Source organism: Dipodomys spectabilis, unplaced genomic scaffold (genome assembly GCF_019054845.1).
Source record: "Dipodomys spectabilis isolate Male_0828 unplaced genomic scaffold, ASM1905484v1 ptg000394l, whole genome shotgun sequence".
NCBI classification, from domain to species: Eukaryota; Metazoa; Chordata; class Mammalia; order Rodentia; family Heteromyidae; genus Dipodomys; species Dipodomys spectabilis.
Window position 1 is genome coordinate 731,103 of NW_024871071.1, and position 18,203 is coordinate 749,305.

At 35.7% G+C, this 18,203-nt stretch overlaps 1 protein-coding gene and 1 pseudogene across 2 annotated transcripts in view; both read left to right on the forward strand.

The window, feature by feature from the left end:
• Itfg1 (integrin alpha FG-GAP repeat containing 1) overlaps window positions 1-18,203 on the forward strand; it is a 205,113-nt gene that overhangs the window by 164,062 nt on the left and 22,848 nt on the right. Inside the window, exon 14 of the mRNA XM_042667371.1 lies at window positions 9,582-9,660. Within this exon, the coding sequence (XP_042523305.1) occupies window positions 9,582-9,660 (79 nt within the window). The remainder of the gene's footprint in view (window positions 1-9,581; window positions 9,661-18,203) is intronic.
• LOC122096854 lies at window positions 6,265-6,997 on the forward strand (annotated as a pseudogene). The gene has a single exon (XR_006145416.1). The product of XR_006145416.1 is annotated as an autophagy protein 5-like (transcript).

Sequence of the window (18,203 nt, forward strand, 5' to 3'; positions counted from 1 at the left end):
TTTCTAAGTGCAGTATTAAAATTTCCAATGATTTATTGTTGAATTACCTCCGTCATTTCTTCGTATAGTTTGGAATATATGAAGAGCTCTGTGTTCTTCACAGTTAATTCCGGTTATTTCATATCTAAATATGACCTCTCGAGTTGTCATTTTTTTGTTGGTATGCTAACTTTTCATGCTTTTACTTTATACTATATGTTGTTCTTTAATTGAAAGTGTCTCTTTTTTGCCCCATTTTCATGAGCATATGTTAATGGTACAAAGGTGTTTGTTTCACCATTACGTTTCTGTTCAGGCATTCCCAAATCAAACAAATCCCCTCTTTCACCTCCTACCATTTCCAACCAATTTCTTGGAACCAATTCATCCCAATTTATTGGGACAAATTCACAAGATTTATTGCTGTATGTTCACATATAAATAAATATAGACTATTATACCCATTATATACCTTTTATACCACTTTCTTCTCCTCTTGCCCAACCCCTTACTATGTATCTATTCCCAAACAGAGCCTCTTTTCCATTTCTGTCAATTGGATTTTTTTTCCAGTACCAGGGTTTGAACTAAGGACCTCACACATGCTGAACTCAATATGCACTCTATCACTTGAGCCATACCTCCAGCCTGACTTTTTTGCTGGTTATTTTGGAGATGAAGTCTTCCACATTTTTCTGCACAGGCTGACTTTAAACTACAATCCTACAGTTCTCAGCCTCCTGAATAGCTAGCTTTACAGGTATGAGCCATAGCTGGCTAGCTCTGTCATTCATTTATAAGGACTAGATTCTACATATGAGAGAAAATGATGTTTTTCTCTAAGTCTGGTTTAGTGTAACATGATCTGTAATTCCATTCATTTTTTGGCCCATAGCATAACTTCATTCTTTGTGACTGACTAATACTATTATATACCGTATGTTCTTTTTTAATTTCATTTTATTTTCAAGGCACATACCACTTCTGGTTTTCTGGTGGTTAATTGGAGATCAGAGTCACACAGACTTTCCTGCCCAGGCTGGCTTTGAACCACGATTCTCAGATCTCAGACTTTTGAATAGCTAGCATTACTGGCATGAGCCACCGGTACCCAGCAAGATTTCTGTTTTGGGGGGTTTTTTTATTACCACATCCTCACCATTTGTTGTTGTTTGCTTTCTTGATGATAGGCATTCTAAGTTGAGATGGTATTTTTATTTGTATGTCCTTCATGCTTAAGAATTTTGAACCTTTCTTCACCTGTTTGTCATTTGTACTTCTATTAAACTATTCATTTACTCATTTACTAGTTCAGATGTCCATTCTTTAGGTATTTAATTTTAGGAGTTATAATTATGTTCTAGATATTAATCTTTTATACACTGGTGGATATGTGGTTCTGTTGTATTCTTTTTATTCTAGAAATGGTTTCCATTGCTGTTAGAAGTTTTTCATTCAAGGAAAGCCTACTTTTCAATCATTCTTGTTATTTTTCATCATTTGAGATTCTATTTAAGTAAGTATTATCCCTATATTTTCAGGTGTTTCCCATTGTTTTCCTCTAACAGTTTTAAAGTTTAGGCCTTATACTAAAATTGCTAATGCATATTAAATTGATTTGTGTGTGAGATGAGAAGTAGCCTACTTTCACTCTTATACATGTGAATATCAGTTTTCCCTGAACCATTTGGTGAAGAGGCTGCCTTTTTTCCAACATAAATTCTGAGCTCCTTTGTTAAAAATCAAGTGGCTATAGCTGTGTGGGCTTGTTTCTGTGTGTTCTGTTTCACTAGTCAAGATATCTGTTTTTGTCCCATCAATTTGGTTTTGCTGCTTTTGTTACTATGACATAGTATAATATGAAGTCAGGTATTGTGATACCTTCCACATAGCTATCTTTCTTTAGAACTGCTTTGGCTATTTGAGGTCTTTTATGCTTCCAAGCAAATTTCAGGATTGATATTTATATTTCTGTAAATAAAAACCTTGGAATTTGGATGGTGATTTCATTCAATCTGTAAACCACTTTCAGTAGTAGAATGATTTTTATAATAATTCTGCCAATCCATTAATGTGGAGGTCTTTTCATCTTCTGGTGGTTTGTATCTTTTTTTTATTGGTTCATAGTTTTAGGTAGGAAGTCTTTCACTTCCTTTGTTAGGATTATTGCTAGGTTGTTGAGGTTTTTTTTTTTTTTTTTAGGTTATTGTCAATGAGCTTATTTCTTTGTCAGTCTTCATTATTGGTACACAGAAAAGCTACTCGTTTTTTAGTATTGGTTTTGTATCATGAAACATTGCTGAAAGTGGTATCAAATCTAAGAGGCTTTTTGGTTGAGTCTTAAAAGATCTTTGAGATAATATCTGCAAATAGAGATAATTTTCCTTCTTCATTTCCTATTTCTCTTTCCATTCTCTTGCCATATAGCTCTTGCTAACACTGTATTGAGAAAGAGTCCTGTCACAGCTTTTTTCCATATCTATTTACATAATAATGTGGTCTCTTTTTGTACTTTATTCTATTTGTGTGCTGTATTATGTGGAGAATTTAGAGTCTAGACTTCTCTGTTTGAACACTTAAAGGCCTATAGCACCTGGATAAGCATTACTTTCTCAAGATTAGACTTATCTTGTAATTTTCATTTATCTTTACTGAATTTCTCTTTGATGTCTTGTCTTCCTTATTTATTTGTATCCTGAGTTCATTTAGCTGTTTATATTATCTTTGATTTCACTGAGATCTTTAAACATTTCCTTTCATCTTTAATATCCTTCTCATCTTTGGAGCTCAAAATTTGAAGTGTCATTCAGATCTTTTGTTGTGTGATGGCTGACTTTTTGAGGTGTCATGTTTCCTTTTTTCATATTTCTTGTGTTTCTAAAATGTTGAGATTTATTCATCAAAAGTCATTGGTTAGAAGTTCAATTAGCAAAATTCTTTTAATTATTCTCTACTCTGAGAGGAGTAGGCAGTGGCTGGGTTGATGTTCCAGTTTTCACCATTAGCCAGGGTTATAACTGAGCTATTATAAATTTACCAACTAAATACATGAAGTGAAAAGCCACTGATCACATCTATATAACCAATCATGTTATGTGTGGAAGGGACTGCTCTTCTTATATGATATAGTAAGGGGTTAGAAAAAATATTTAATAATAGGCTTGAGGGAAGACAAAGAGGATGGGGAGTTGAGGTGAAGTATATGGGCTGAAAATAAACAAAATTCTAGTGTTCAGGAATATACAGTTTAGTTATTGCACAAAAGGATTAGTACAATCAAGTGCTGTAAAGGGATAAGAGTGAATTTAAAAGGAAGTACAATAAAACATTAGTAGAAACATTAATAAATGAGAAGTAGAATATGCAAAACAAATAACATTATAAAAATAAAACAAAAGTTATTTTAAAGTGGATGTTGTCCTCCAATTTCTAATCCTCAGCTTTCTACCTTTAGTTTTCTTCTTGTGTTAACTCACATATCCTCTCTGAGCCATGCCTTGTACAAGTGCTGCCCAGGTGCAGTGTTCCAAGGCTAGTTGAGATTATGGACCAGGGATAGCTGCTGTAGTGATGCACAGCACAGATTTTACGTGTAGCAACAATTCTCAGGCGCTCTGCTGGGTTTCTGGTGGGGTAAGCCAGTTCCAGGCTTATGAAGTAACAGGTGAAGTAGATGCTGGAATCTCTACGCATAGGTAGGTAGTAGAAAGCACTCTGCAACTCTCAATGACCACATCTTCCCTGCTCACAAATCTATGGCAGATTCAATGGCTTGTCCTTGGCCAATTTTTCCCTTTTCTACCTAGTGTTCTCATTTATGTTTCATTTGGAGACTGAAAAGTAGCTCTTGTAGTGTATGTGTGGTATGTATGTGTGTGCACGTGCGCACGTGTGTGTGTGTGTGTGTGTGTGTGTGTGTGTTGGTCCCAGGGTTGAGTGGTTTAGGGCTTTCCCTTGCTGGCTTGCTAGTATATGTTCTTATCTACTGTCTTTGGCTGGAGATCCTGTGACTAAATGGCTTTCCCCATAACCAAATGGGAGCCAGATTTTGATTTTTAATCAATTCACTTCACCTAAAATTTTCATATGCTTAGCTGTATTTAAGTCTACACATGGGTTGGACTCTACAGTGCCCTCAGTGCTGAACAAGTTACAGAGGAAGTTTACCTAGCTTTCTTGCTTCTATGCCCAACCTTTGTCATGGGCTGAAGACAGTCACCAATTAAAAAAGTACATCTTTTGTAAATAGGATGTAGTAGCATCACATTGTCCTGGCAGATCTGGTAATCTTTGCCTTTTGAGAGAAGTATTTGATCCATTTACATTTAATGTAATTAAATGTAATCATTTCTTTAACGGTTCTTAAAGAAATGATGGCAGAATTGGTCAATAAAATAAAAGGGGAGGTGCAAAAACAATAAAGAAGAAATGACAAAGGAAATCTAAGACTCTACGAATGTTACAGAGAGGAAAATACATGTACAGAGAGGAAAATAGACACGCTACACACTATACACCTCAATGAAATAGTGCCAGGCGCCAGTGGCTCATGCCTGTAATTCTAGCTACTCAGTAGGCTGAGATCTGAGGATCGTGGTTCAACACTAGTAGGGGCAGGAAAATCCGTGAAACTCTAATCTATTAACCACCAGAAAACTGGAAGTAGTGGTGTGGCTCAAGTGGTAGAGCACTCACCTTGAGCTGAAGAGCTCAAGGACAGCACCCAAGCCAATAGTTTAAGCCCAGAGTTCAAGTACAATGAGAAATGATCTTGGAACCATAAAAGGTTCAATTTCCCCAATGCAAACCAAGTGGAATCCATAGATAACAGAATAAGTGAATGGAAAATAGAACTTCAGAAGGGGAGAATAAAACAGAGGAGCTAGAACAAAATGTCAAAAGAATGGGGAAAAAAACCACTCAAAACCTACCAAAGAGAGTCCAAAAATTGGCACACTTGGCTAAGAAATCAAATCTACACATAATTGGGATCAATGAGGAGGAAGAATTTAATAGTAAATGCATCGGAAACCTATTCAGTAAAATAATAGCTGAGAACTTCCCACTGTTAAAAGAGAAAATCTTACCTAGTTAACAAAAGCATATAGAATCCCCAGTGACTGCAATCATAAAGAAACATTCTAGACACATCATAGTAAAAACATAAGACATAAATGGCAGCGAACTGATTTTAAATGCCACAAAATTAAAGAAGGAGCTACATTAAAATGGAAAGAAAATCAGAATCACTGCAGATCTCTCCACACAAACCTTCAATGCTAGGAGAGCCTGGAATGGTAGAATCCAAGCACTGAAGACCCAAACTGCCAACCCAAACTGATCTACCCAGCAAACCTATCATTTACATTAGATGATGAAACCAAAACCTTCCATGACAAACAAACATTAAAGGAATTCATGATCACTAAACCAGCTTACAAAGAATTCTAAAGGGAAGGAATACAATGTGAAGAAAGCAATCAAAATCAAAGAAACACATCAGACAAAAAGCACTACAAGCCGGGCGCTGGTGGCTCACGCCTGTAATCCTAGCTACTCAGGAGGCTGAGATCTGAGGATCACGGTTCAAAGCCAGCCCGGGCAGGAGAGACCGTGAGACTCCTATCTCCAATAAACCACCAGAAAACCGGAAGTGGCACTGTAGCTCAAGTGGTAGAGCGCTCGCCTTGAGCTGAAGAGCTGAGGGGCAGTGCCCAGGCCCAGAGTTCAAGCCCCACGACCGACAAAAAAAAAAAAAAGCAGTACAAGATCAATAAAGTAAACCCAGGAAGAGGAAAAATAAACAAACTACAGGAAACCAAGGAAATAGCAGGAAACATGACACATCTCTCCATAATAATCCTAATTACTAATGGATTGAATTCTCCAATCAAAAGAAGAAGACTAGCAGGTTGAATACAAAATAAGATCCATCCATTGTTTGCATTCTGCTTTGGGTTATTTTTGAGTTGATTGAAGGTTCCTTTAATTATGACATATGTCTTTTAATATATTACTGTACGTTGCATTTATTGAATAAATAAAATATATTAATCTCTTACCTTAGATAAAAGAATTCAGATACAGACATTTGCACAAAATAATATACCTTTAGATATAAAGAACCATCAAGAATGTAATAAAGAGGCGGCGTCGATGCCGGTTGTATTCCCTGAGAACCAGAGGGCGGAGGTACAGCAGGATTCGCTCGGACCTCGGAGCTGGTGCTTTCCTTCGGCTGCGCGAGCTCCCCAGACTCCTATTTCCCATGTTTCTGCAGGACTGTGTGGGTCAAGCAGGCAGTGTTGGGATAGTGCCACCTCACCGGTGCTGGAAGCGAGAAGGAGCCGGTGCTCGGAGAAGTTTGGCTTTGATTGAAGAAAGAATTTAGCCTATATGTACTGCTTTAACCACTGGAAGAATGACAGATGACAAAGATGTACTTCGAGATGTGTGGTTTGGATGAATTCCAACTTGCTTCACTCTGTACCAGGATGAGATAACTGAAAGGGAAGCGGAAACATATTATTTGCTTTTGCCAAGAGTAAGTTATTTGACGTTGGTAACTGACAAAGTGAAAAGGCATCTTCAGAAGGTTATGAGACAAGAAGACATTAGTGAGATATGGTTTGAATATGAAGGCACACCACTGAAATGGCACTATCCAGGTGTTTTGCTGTTTGATCTTCTTTCATCGAATTCAGCTCTTCCTTTGAACATCACAGTACATTTTAAGAGTTTTCCAGAAAAGGACCTTCTCCACTGTCCATCTAAAGATGCAATTGAAGCTCATTTTATGTCTTGTATAAAAGAAGCTGATGCTTTAAAGCATAAAAGTCAAGTAATTAATGAAATGCAGAAAAAAGATCACAAGCAGCTTTGGATGGGACTACAAAATGACAGATTTGACCAATTTGGGGCCATCAACCAGAAACTCATAGAATATCCAGCAGAAGAAAATGGATTTCGTTATATCCCTTTTAGAATATATCAGTACTCCAGATCACAGTTAATGTGAGACTTCCTATGGAATATTGTCAGCACTCCTATCAAACGCCAGGATAACCTGTACCTCAGATTCCTGATACTACTAGCCTCATATGATGTTAGCCATAGTAACCTATGCTTAGTCCCTGTCCAAAGAATGTTCATTCCTTCAACTTAATTCAGAAATATCTCTCTAAGGCCCAGATTAACTTCTTTGTGTCCTATTACATTTTTATTCAGTTTTTATATTATATAATGACAGCATCTAGAATATTTCTTAGGATGATCATTCATCCTATTGACAATTTCAGGTTTCAGAAATCTGCTTAATCATTTATTTCAATAGTGAAAACAACTAATTTTTTCCTGTTCTTCTCATAAATGATTTTTATATACCATGCCAAAACACATAACACCTGTCTGGTAAGAACAGAATTACTAGGCTTTGATTCTTAGTAGTGGTTCCTTCTTTGGGATAAATATGAGAGATGCTTTTGGCATACTCATACTTTAAAAATAACTACTGCTAATACTTTCAAGAAGGTTGTATATAAGAGAATGTTAGGTAATATGAGAGTCATTTGGGAATATTCGAAAGAAAATCTATTGAAAAGAGAAAATCTAATTTATCTTCTTTCTTCAGTCTTAAGTGGATATCAGTGTTGTTGGGTCATGTTTCTGATTTTGAGTATTCAAGGTTTTATAAGATTTCATATTTACTTTCCTATGTAGTTCCATGCAGTTTTTAAAATAGTAATTACTGAGATGAAGCAAGTACAGTTATATGTACAGGAATGCTGATGTGTCCACGGATTATATTGACACCACATGCACAAAAGATATTGACATCAGATTCAGACCATCTATAAATTAGTAACTCGGCTTGCAGCTTCTTTGCAGTTTGTGATATATTAGAATCCTAATTCTCAGTTAAGAAATATAGTCTGTACTGTGAAATTTGGGAACTTATGAAACCACTTAATCACAATAAAAAATTTGAAAAAAAAAAAGAAATATAGTCTGACAAGTTATTGGCACTCTAATTTCTCTTTAGAAGAAAAGGTTGGATTTCTCATTGGACCAAAAGAAAACATTTTGGTTTTGCTCTTCCTGGGTTTGTCAGGTAGGGCCAGATGCCCCTCCTACACCTTTCTCAAAGTCATGTTGGGATGGGTGACAATGTTGTCTGATACCTTGTATTCATATACTGTTTTGTAGAATGGGAACTTCTTTGTACAACTATTTGAAAATAATAATAAAAATGTAAAAAAAAAAAAAAAGAAAAAATCGAATGTCATAAAGACCATCAAGCTAACTTATAATAGAAAATAGACCTATTCCAAAAGAAGAAGAAGCATAGGCCCAAGCATAGGGTCTTTCTTTCCTCCACCAACCCATTAAAAAAAATTGTGATAAGAATAAGTGTATTATTTTTAGAATAATTACATTTAGAATAATCATACATACATACGTGTTTATACTGGTAGATGTATATTATCTGTATATACATGTGTATGCATATAAATTACTATACATACAAATATTTATATGTGTGTATATGTATATTCTTTCTTTAAAAACAGGCATCTTAAAAACAAAATATCAAATCATTGTAAGAGAAAGCATTGTAAATATAAGTTTGCATTTCATAATTTCTATTAAAAATGGAAAAAAAAACATATTCTACTATTACTTTCAAGACATCAAATTTTAAAAAAAGATCTGAGGGGAAAAATTACCTAAAGCCCAAATGGCTGGAAGCATGGCTACAATGACAGAGCATTTGCCTTGTAAATAGAAGGCCCTTAGTTCAAATCCTAGTACTACTAAAACATAATGAAAACTGACACCAGAAAAAGGAAAGAAAGTAGAAAACATACTGAGACAAAGTAAAATGCAAAAACTGAAAGTAGAGAAAATTATTCTGATTGATTTTTTTTGATAAAAGCAATTAAAGACAACTTTTGAGTAAGCCCCCCTAGAAAAGTAATAGATAAAGCTCAAATATAATCAATTACATATGAAAAAAGATGCTAAAAAGGTGCTAACGTCAGATAAAACAAAGAACTAACAAAAACAAAACCCCATAAACAACCTCATGCCAATAAATTTGAACATTCTGATGAAATAAAAGACAGCAAAAGATAGTATAAGTTACTCAGGAAGAAAGGAATGAACATTGGGGGGAGAGAAACAATACTAAATCTTTTGGGGGGTGGGAAGGGAGAAATTGGGGAGGTGGGGAGGAAAGGGATGGTAGGGGAAAAATAAAGGAGGGTGTAACAATGCTTAATAGGAAATAGACTCATTACCTTGCTCATGTTACTGTGACCCCTCTGTACAGTATCTCTACAATAAAAAATATATATTAAGAAAAAAAAAACAGAAATACCCAGTTAATGACCCATACAAATGCAACTATAAAGTCGTGCAAAAATGTTAAGAATTTTCTAACCAGTTTCCATTTTCATGTATTACATATTTTTAGAAGTGTCCATGAAGTAATCACCAATTACGTAAGAATTATAGAGATTTGTTTTATTTGTAATAACTTTTCTAAAGTTTCTAATCATTCAGGTACTTTCCAAAGCTAACTATATTCTTTCTTACTGCAGCCATTTGGGGTGAATCAGCCTGGACCCTATATCATGTATACGACTGTAGATGCAAATGGATACCTGAAAAATGGCTCAGGTAAGAGCAGGTACAAATCCATAATATATAGAAGCACCTGCACTCACTATATCCACCAGATAAGCTGTCATCAGACATCACATTTGATACTAACCCCAAACAAAACATTCACAAGACTAACAGCTTTTTTACCTTTTTTAGTATAATAGTAATCTATTGGCCTTAGAAGTCATATTTGGTGCAATTCTAAACAAAAGTAATTACCATATTTTCAAAAAACAAAGCTGAGTGTAGTGCCATGTCTCTTTCAACCCAGCTACACAGAAAACATGTTAGAGAGAAAAAAAAGGCCTAGACTCAAGTGCCAAAATCCCTGCCAAGCAGGCACAAGACCCTGAATTCCACACCTAGTACCACCAAAAGAAGAATAGAAATGTTTCCATCCTTGTCTCTTGGCCCTAGAATTTTGCTTGCATTTTAGTTTACATGGAGTATATATTGCTTTCTAATTTAAGTAAAAGCTTTTTTTAAACAAATATATCTTCACTTAAAATAATTTTTTCCAAGTCTTTCCATTTCCTAACAAATGGGGCAATGTCATTCTTTCTGATGGAGGCATAGAATTCCATTGCATTTATGTATATACCACATTTTCTTGATCCGTTCATCTACTGAGGGGCATCTGGATTGGTTCCATATCTTAGTTATGGTAAATAATGCTGCAATAAACATAGTTGTGCTGGTAGCTTTAGATGGTCTTGTTTGTGATCATTTGGGTAAATGCCAAAAAGTGGGATTGCTGGGTCATAGGAGAGCTCTGTGTGGAGTTTTTTGAGGAACATCCATATTGCTTTCCAAAGTGGTTGAACAAGTTTACACTCCCACCAACAATGCAGTAAGGTTCCCTCCTGGCCACATCCCCTCCAGCATCTGTTGTTATTAGAGTTCCTGATTAAAGCCATTCATTCTAACTGGGATGAGGTGGAATCTCAATATTGTTTTGATTTGCATTTCTTCATATGTCTATTGGCCATTCTTATTTCCTCTTCAGAGAAGTCTTTAGCCCACTTGTTTATCGGGCAGTTGTTTCTTTGAGGATTTGTTGTTGGGGGATTAATTTTTTGAGTTCCAAGTATATTTTAGATATGAGACCCTTATCCATTGTATGGCTAGTGAAGATCTTCTCCCAATTCGTGGGCTTTTTTTGATCTTGCTAGCTATGTCCTTTGCCATGCAGAAGCTCTACAGCTTCATGAAATCCCATTTGTCCAACCTTTCTTTGATTTGTTGTCAAAGCTATATACATATGACCAGATAAGATGATGTTAAGCAAAATGAACCCCAAGATAGGGATGCAAGTTATTTTTTCTTTCTTGCTATTGTTCCTAACGTATTTATAATGTGCCATGTGATTTTTTTTTTGTTTGTTTCTTTGTATGTTCCTCCCCCACGGTATAGTCCCTGTTTTCACTGTCTTTGATGGTGCCCTACATCTTGTATATACACTTCTCTAGCTTGGGAAGGGGAAGGGAAAAAACAAAATGCTTAAATAGGGATACAGGTTGACCCATTGTAACATTGAGATATACAAGACACTATGTTGAAAAACAAACTTTACAACTTAGACGGGGAATGGGGGGAGTGCAGTTGTGGAGGAGGGAGGGAAGAGAAGGTAGGGGAAAAACAAAGAAGGAGGTAACAATGCTTGATAGGAAATGTACTCATTATCTTGCTCATGTAACTGTAACCCCTCTGTACAGTATTTTTACAATAAAAAACGTATTTGAAAAAAAAACAAATATATCAGGGCTGGGAATGTGGCTTAGTAGTACAGTGCTTGCCTTGCATACATGAAGCCCTGTGTTCAATTCCTCGGTACCATATGAACAGAAAAAGCCAGAAGTGGTGCTGTGGTTCAAGTGGTAGAATGCTAGCCTTGAGCAAAAGAATCTCAGGGACAGTGCTCAGGCCCTTAGTTCAAACCCCAGGGCTGGCAATATATATATAGACATCTATAGATCTATATATATAGATATCTCACACCTGTAATGCTCAGTCCCCAAGTCTGAGATGTGAGGATCATAGTTCAAAGCCAGCCTGGGCAAAAAAATCCATGAGTCTCTTATTTCCAATTAACTACTCAAAAGCTGAAAATGGCACTGTAACTTAAGTGGTAGAGGACCACCCTTGAGAGAAAAAGCTCAGGGACAGTATCCAGGCCCTAGGTTCAATCCCCAGTACCAGCAAAAAGAAAAGGAAAAGAAAATTCAAGATTCCTAACTTAAAAGTTCAGTATGTTGAACTCCAGTAAAACATTACTTGCTTGAACCATACTGCCCATCCCCAGAAACTCTCACAATATTCACTATACAAAGAAGATGTCACATTTATTACAGAAATGGCAGCCCTGGCTTTTTTCATAAACCTTCTTCCTCTGTGTATCACCAACCATTAGTAAGTCATTAAAGTAACTTTTTGGCTTACAGGAGAACACTAGACAATAACCTACTAGATTAGACAAAAGTGGTATAATATTTTTAAACTTAGATAAGAGCACATGTATGTGTATGTGTGTTTTGTGTATGTGTGTGTGTGATCATACTTAGTAATGACACAAAATCAAGTTTTTATTCCGCTGTAATCAAGAGAGTTGACAGCCACTGCTGGAGAGAGATAACATGCTTTAATGTTATTTAGTAAAAGCCTAACCTGATTTTTATTTTGCTTGTAGATCTTACCACTTACAGAATACTCTGAAAATCTAAATATTTTAGAGTTACTATATGGAGAACTCATTAATTTTCTAAATAAGCAGTATAGTTTCTGTGACAGATCAAAAACATAAAATTAAACTACACTTATTATGAGCATGTTAGAAGCTAAACCCAGTCTGGTTTTGAATATAGGACTTGGTATCTACTCTTTAAAAAATTACCACAGATTTGCAATGGGAACCCTCTTTCCATAACCAGTGTTTGATAAGGACTTTAGTATTTGGAGTATACTTACAAAATGCTGTGTACCTGTAGGTATTGCTCATTTATTCATAATTATTACAAATATAATAATAATGATAATATCACTAGATCAAAGATTATTTCTCTACCTCTTTCTTATTTGGCCTATTTAAACCTAGAGAAAAATATCCTGTTACCCTCAGTATCCTAGCAGAAGGATCACAAGGGCAAGGTCAGACTAGACTTCATAGCTAGGCCTTATCTGGGAAAACGGTAAAATGAAACAAGAGGTGGAGTGAAACAATCATATCCTGTGATGCAGAAAAGCCCAACTGCTTCTTCTACTATATAGTCAGTATACCCAACAGGATGAATGTGGAATTGTTTTTCCCCACCAAACACGTCTCTAATATCAGGTGTTCTACAACTCAATTCTGACACTGTCTACCAGAATCCTGCCTCACAGGTGAAGGGCTTAATCCTATAAGATTCTTCCTGCTTTTGATATTAGATACAGGTCTATTATACAGAGCTCATAATGCTAGAAGGCTCACAGAACTTGAGATAATTCTGGCCTTTACTATTTGGGTTTTTTTGTTGGTGGTAGTGGTCATGGGTCTGAACTCTGGGCCTGGGTGCTGCCTCACAGCTCTTCAGCTCAAGGCTAGCGCTCTACCACTGGAGCCACAGCACCACTTCTGGCTTTTTCTGCTTATATGGTGCTGAGGAATCAAACCCAGGACCTCATGCATGCAAGGTAAGTACTCTACCACTGAGCCACCCTCCCAGTCCTACTTTTTAAAAAAAAAAAAAAAAACACAGATGAATATGTTTGGATGGATTGTTACTACTCTTTACTCCCAGCGTGTGGATTTACTCAGTAACAAATCCCTATTCTTGAGGATTTTATGGAAGCTTTATTAAATAGGCATAATTGACTGATCATTGGTCATTGGTAATCAACTCTACCTTTATCCCTTCCTTGGCAACCAACCCCCACTCCAGACTATCCTGGAGTCCCCAACCTGAAGCTACCTCATTAGAAAACAAAAAGGCAGGAAATAGAGCTGTGGCTCAACGTGGTAGAGCACCAACCTTGAACAAAAAGAGCTCAGGGACAGCACCCAGACCCTAAGTTCAAGCCCCGTGATGGACCAGATAGATAGATAGATAGATAGAGAGAGAGAGAGAGAGAGAGAGATAAGATAGATAGATAGATAGATAGATAGATAGATAGATAGATAGATAGAGTTTTAAAAGCACTTAATACTTTAAAGGAAACAATGTATGTGAATACATATACATTTATTACATGTGTGTGTTAGTGTGCTCTACCAACATATATTCCTAGTCCAGTTTGCTTTTTCTTATTTGTTTTAGGGTAGTTTTTTTGTCTTGTCTTATTTTTCATATGTGTTTGCAATGTTTTTCAAAATTATTTGCCTCAATCTTTCTTTTTCCCTTCCCCATCCCTCATTTCCTGTTAGTTTGGTTTGGAGGATTGTTTTTTTGTGTGTTGAGGGAGTTTTTGTGGGTTTTTTATAGGGGGGCAGTTTTGCAGTTTTAAGGATTAAAGGCAGGACCTCACCCCTTTGTTGTTAGTTCATTTTTTAGATGGTATTTAAATGTCCTAGACTAGCTAACCCGAACTTCTTTTGCCTTTTTCTTTAACAGTTGGAACCATAACACACAGCTATACTTTTTTAAACACTCACTCATGCTTTAAATATGGAAGCAGTTCAAATATATTGAGAACTAATAGCATGTCTGAAAGACAGAGAAATATTTGAATTAAATATAACAAGAATTCATACTGATGGTAAAAAGCTTATTATGGAACATGATTTGTTGTAACAAATTGTCTTGTAAGCAAATTGTCTTGCTATAACTTTCAATTAGAAACATCCATATTTCTCCCATCATAATCAATGATTGTCAACTACATACCCCAATATCAGAAACAACTGATTCCTAACGTTCATTTCTCACACATATTTTCTGAAATTATCTTCTAGAAAAAGGAGTCATGTACTGTTTATACTATATCACTCCATCAAAGAATTATTTTAGTCTCTATTTTTATTTCAGTTCTTACCACATTTTAAACTGTCACACATATAGTTCAGCCAAAAGTCCTAGCCTGAATAAGACTTAATTGATGGGACATATTTTTAATGTATAAGATAAGAATTTGGAAGGAAATATTAGGCTTTCCTGGATTATCCATAACATTCTTTTTGTATGAAAGAAATGAATTCTTTTGAAGAGAACCATTTCCATACCTAAATCTCATATAAGCTACAGTTTGACAAAAATAGCCAAGTTGGCTGAGATAAGGATAGGTGTATGTGGCTCACGGATGAATGATACTCTGATACTGCATAGCTCAAAGCAACAACTGGCAGATTCTTTTGATATAATTACAATATATGTTATTGAAAGAATGAATGCATTGATAAATTACAGGAAGTACAATACTTCATAAAAACCAAAGGATTTTTAATATCCAGTTATTTAAGCAGTCCCATCTTTACAGATGTAAATGAATCAGTCATATTCTGGAAAATCAAAAGAAAGGAAATTAGAAACGGTAATGCAAACAAAAACAACTACTTTATGAGATTCTAGTTACAAACTAATTTCTAGAAGAGTATTTATAGTCAACATAGATTCTAGTGATGAAAAACTGGCACATAACAACTGGGAACAGGAACTAAGGAAAGAAATACAATTTGTCTATTCTGCAAGCTTTGCTACTAAAGTGTTATTATCTAGAGGTTTTAAGTGATTCAGCAAATCCTATATACTATGTCAAAATTTGGAATAAAGGAATTTGTATTCCTACTCATTACCTAGGGCTGCAAGGTACCTCCATATAAAACCCCTATGTACTGCAATAAAGGTGGAAAGTCACAGTTGCTTTTTACAGAAAACACTTAGTATACACTGAGCAAAGGCACAAATGAAATAAAATCTTTGAAACAGCAGGGTGGGCTCAAGTGGTATAGCACCTGTCTAGTTAAATACATGACTACCTTCAAACAACAATATTTCCAATAAAAAAGAACATGGAAATCAAAAGGTACAATCAAATATAATACTCTCGGGCTGGAATGTAGCTCAGTGGCAAAGCGCTTGTCTAGCAAGTGCAATGTCCTGGGTTCAATCCCCAGTACCAAAAAAGAAAAGACAAAAAAATACAGTTAAAAAAACAAACAAACAAATACAATACTGTCAATACAAATGTTTCCTGTGAGTTTGAATCTAGAATGAAGGCCTGCTTAATGTTTAAAAAAGAAAACTCTACACCACTTTGTTTAATTTTCACCACTCTTGATTTTAAATTCCTTAGAAATCAGTATCACATGGAGTCAAGTAAGTAAATTTGTAGAAGAATGTTTCTAGCTTATAAATTATATTGTCTAGCAATTTATTCATACGTACTTGCTTTTATAAGGATAGTTTACTCTGAAATTCTTGGTTGTTATTCACTTAGATATATTTTGACTACTGTCAGTCTTCACTAACCAGACCAATGAAAACCACAGAATCAAAAATAACCAAAAAATCATGGACTGGAGTCACAGATCACACCTGTTCAGCTACTGCCGATAGCTGCTCATGACTTAAATCTGTGAATCATTGTTACTCATCTTTCCTTCATCTCTGGCCTAGTTGCTGTAAAATCTGCTCCTTTAACCTCAGTGATATCAGAGATTAATCATCCAGAATGTGGAAGTCACTAAGAAATTTAGTTGTTCAAATTAACTTTCTAAAGCACAGTTCAGTTTATATCCCTAAGTAGCTTCCCACGGTAGGATCAAAGACTTATACAGTTGAGCCCAAATTTACCATCCTCTGTCTCTGCCCTTTATGTGTGGTAGGCAGATCCAGTCTACCTTCCTATCTGACTTTTCCACCTCCCTGCTCCAAGCCCTTTCACCGGTTTTTTATCTCTACCTCTTCCTCATTTCTGTACTAATTTAGTACATCTGAATCTGACAGTAATAATACTGTTTCATCAATCTTTTACTAGTTTCAATCCCCAAACCAAATGAACTCTATCAGATATCAGTACTACTTTGTATCTTATACCTTTCCCATAAGACAAGACTCCTTTAGGTCTGTTTTTGCATGGAATTTTGTTTTGGATGTCCTAGAATGATAAGGGACAAAGATTTTTTAAAAATTATTGAATAGTCTGTTGGATCAGTAGAAACACTTGTTTTTTTGTTTGTGTGTTTTGTTTTGTTTTGTTTTTGGTACCAGTTCAGGGCCTGGGCACATCCCTAAGCTTTTTTTTTTCTCTCAAAACCACAGGAGTCCACTTTTAAAGAATATGGGAAAATACTGTTGAACTAAAATCTATCATAGATATAATTCATTTCAGATTATAAGTAGATTTTCTTAAAGTAATATAAAGTACTGGAAATTGTTCATAAAAAATAAATGGAAAGCCAGATATATTGGTACATACCTGTAATCCCAGCTTCAGGGGGCTCAGGCAGAAGAATCATGAGTTTGAAGCCAGCCTGGAATACATACTGTGTTACAATAATATTTACTGTGTTACAATAATAGTGCCCACCAGGTGTGCACTGTTCTAGAACTACATGCAAACCACGGAATCAGAAATGCCTACTGGACTGACTTCAAAACCTGCACATTCTTACAACTATATCAGTAGTTTTAAATGTCACCTTACAAAGGCTTAGGGTATTTTAAAAAGAAAAAATATTACTAAAAATCTTTGTTTTATTTCCTTTTAAGCAAGGGTAACGATGTAAAAAGAAAAATGATTACTGCAATTTAACAAACATAAACTGTTGTTTTATGATGTCCCTGTTTCTTACTGTTTTAGACCTTATTAGTATTTTATGATCTTTTTATTTCATAATGATTTCAGACACAGACTTTATATAATGGTTACACAATCCTTAGATTTCGGAGGCGCAGCTGATCCTACTTTACTTAAGAGCCTCTACCCTGCCAGCCCAATTCTAATGCATTGCTGATATATGCCTGAGAGATACCATTTTTTATGACCCAGGACTTGTAATAATAATAATAAGTAATAATAATAATGACTAATACTTATTTGTTACTGATTTGTTACCAAGCACTAACTATACTTAGCATTTCAAATGGTGTTCTCATGTTCTCTAGTTGAGATATTGTCTTCAAAAGTATATAGTGCACAAATTTTTTCAAATAAAATTTCATAGATATGGAAGTGGCGCTGTAGCTCAAGTGGTAGAGTGCTAGCCTTGAGCTGAAGAGCTGAGGGACAGCACCCAGGCCCAGAGTTCAAGCCCCATGACCAACAAAAAAAAAATTTCATAGATATTTTAAACCACTGTAAGAAATGAGAAATAGGGCTAGGAAGGTGGCTTAGTGGTAGAGTGCTTGCTTTGCATGCATGAGGCCATGGGTTCAATTCCTTAGCACCACATACACAGAAAAAGCTGGAAATGGTGCTGTGGCTCAAGTGGTAGAGCGCTTGCCTTGGGCTGAAGAGCGGAGGGACAGCGCCCAGACCCAGAGTTCAAGCCCCACGACCGACAAAAAAAAAAACAAAAACAAGAAATGAGAAATATTCCCTGTATAGTAATTACAAGTTATTTAAAAACATGCTAGCCAAGCGCC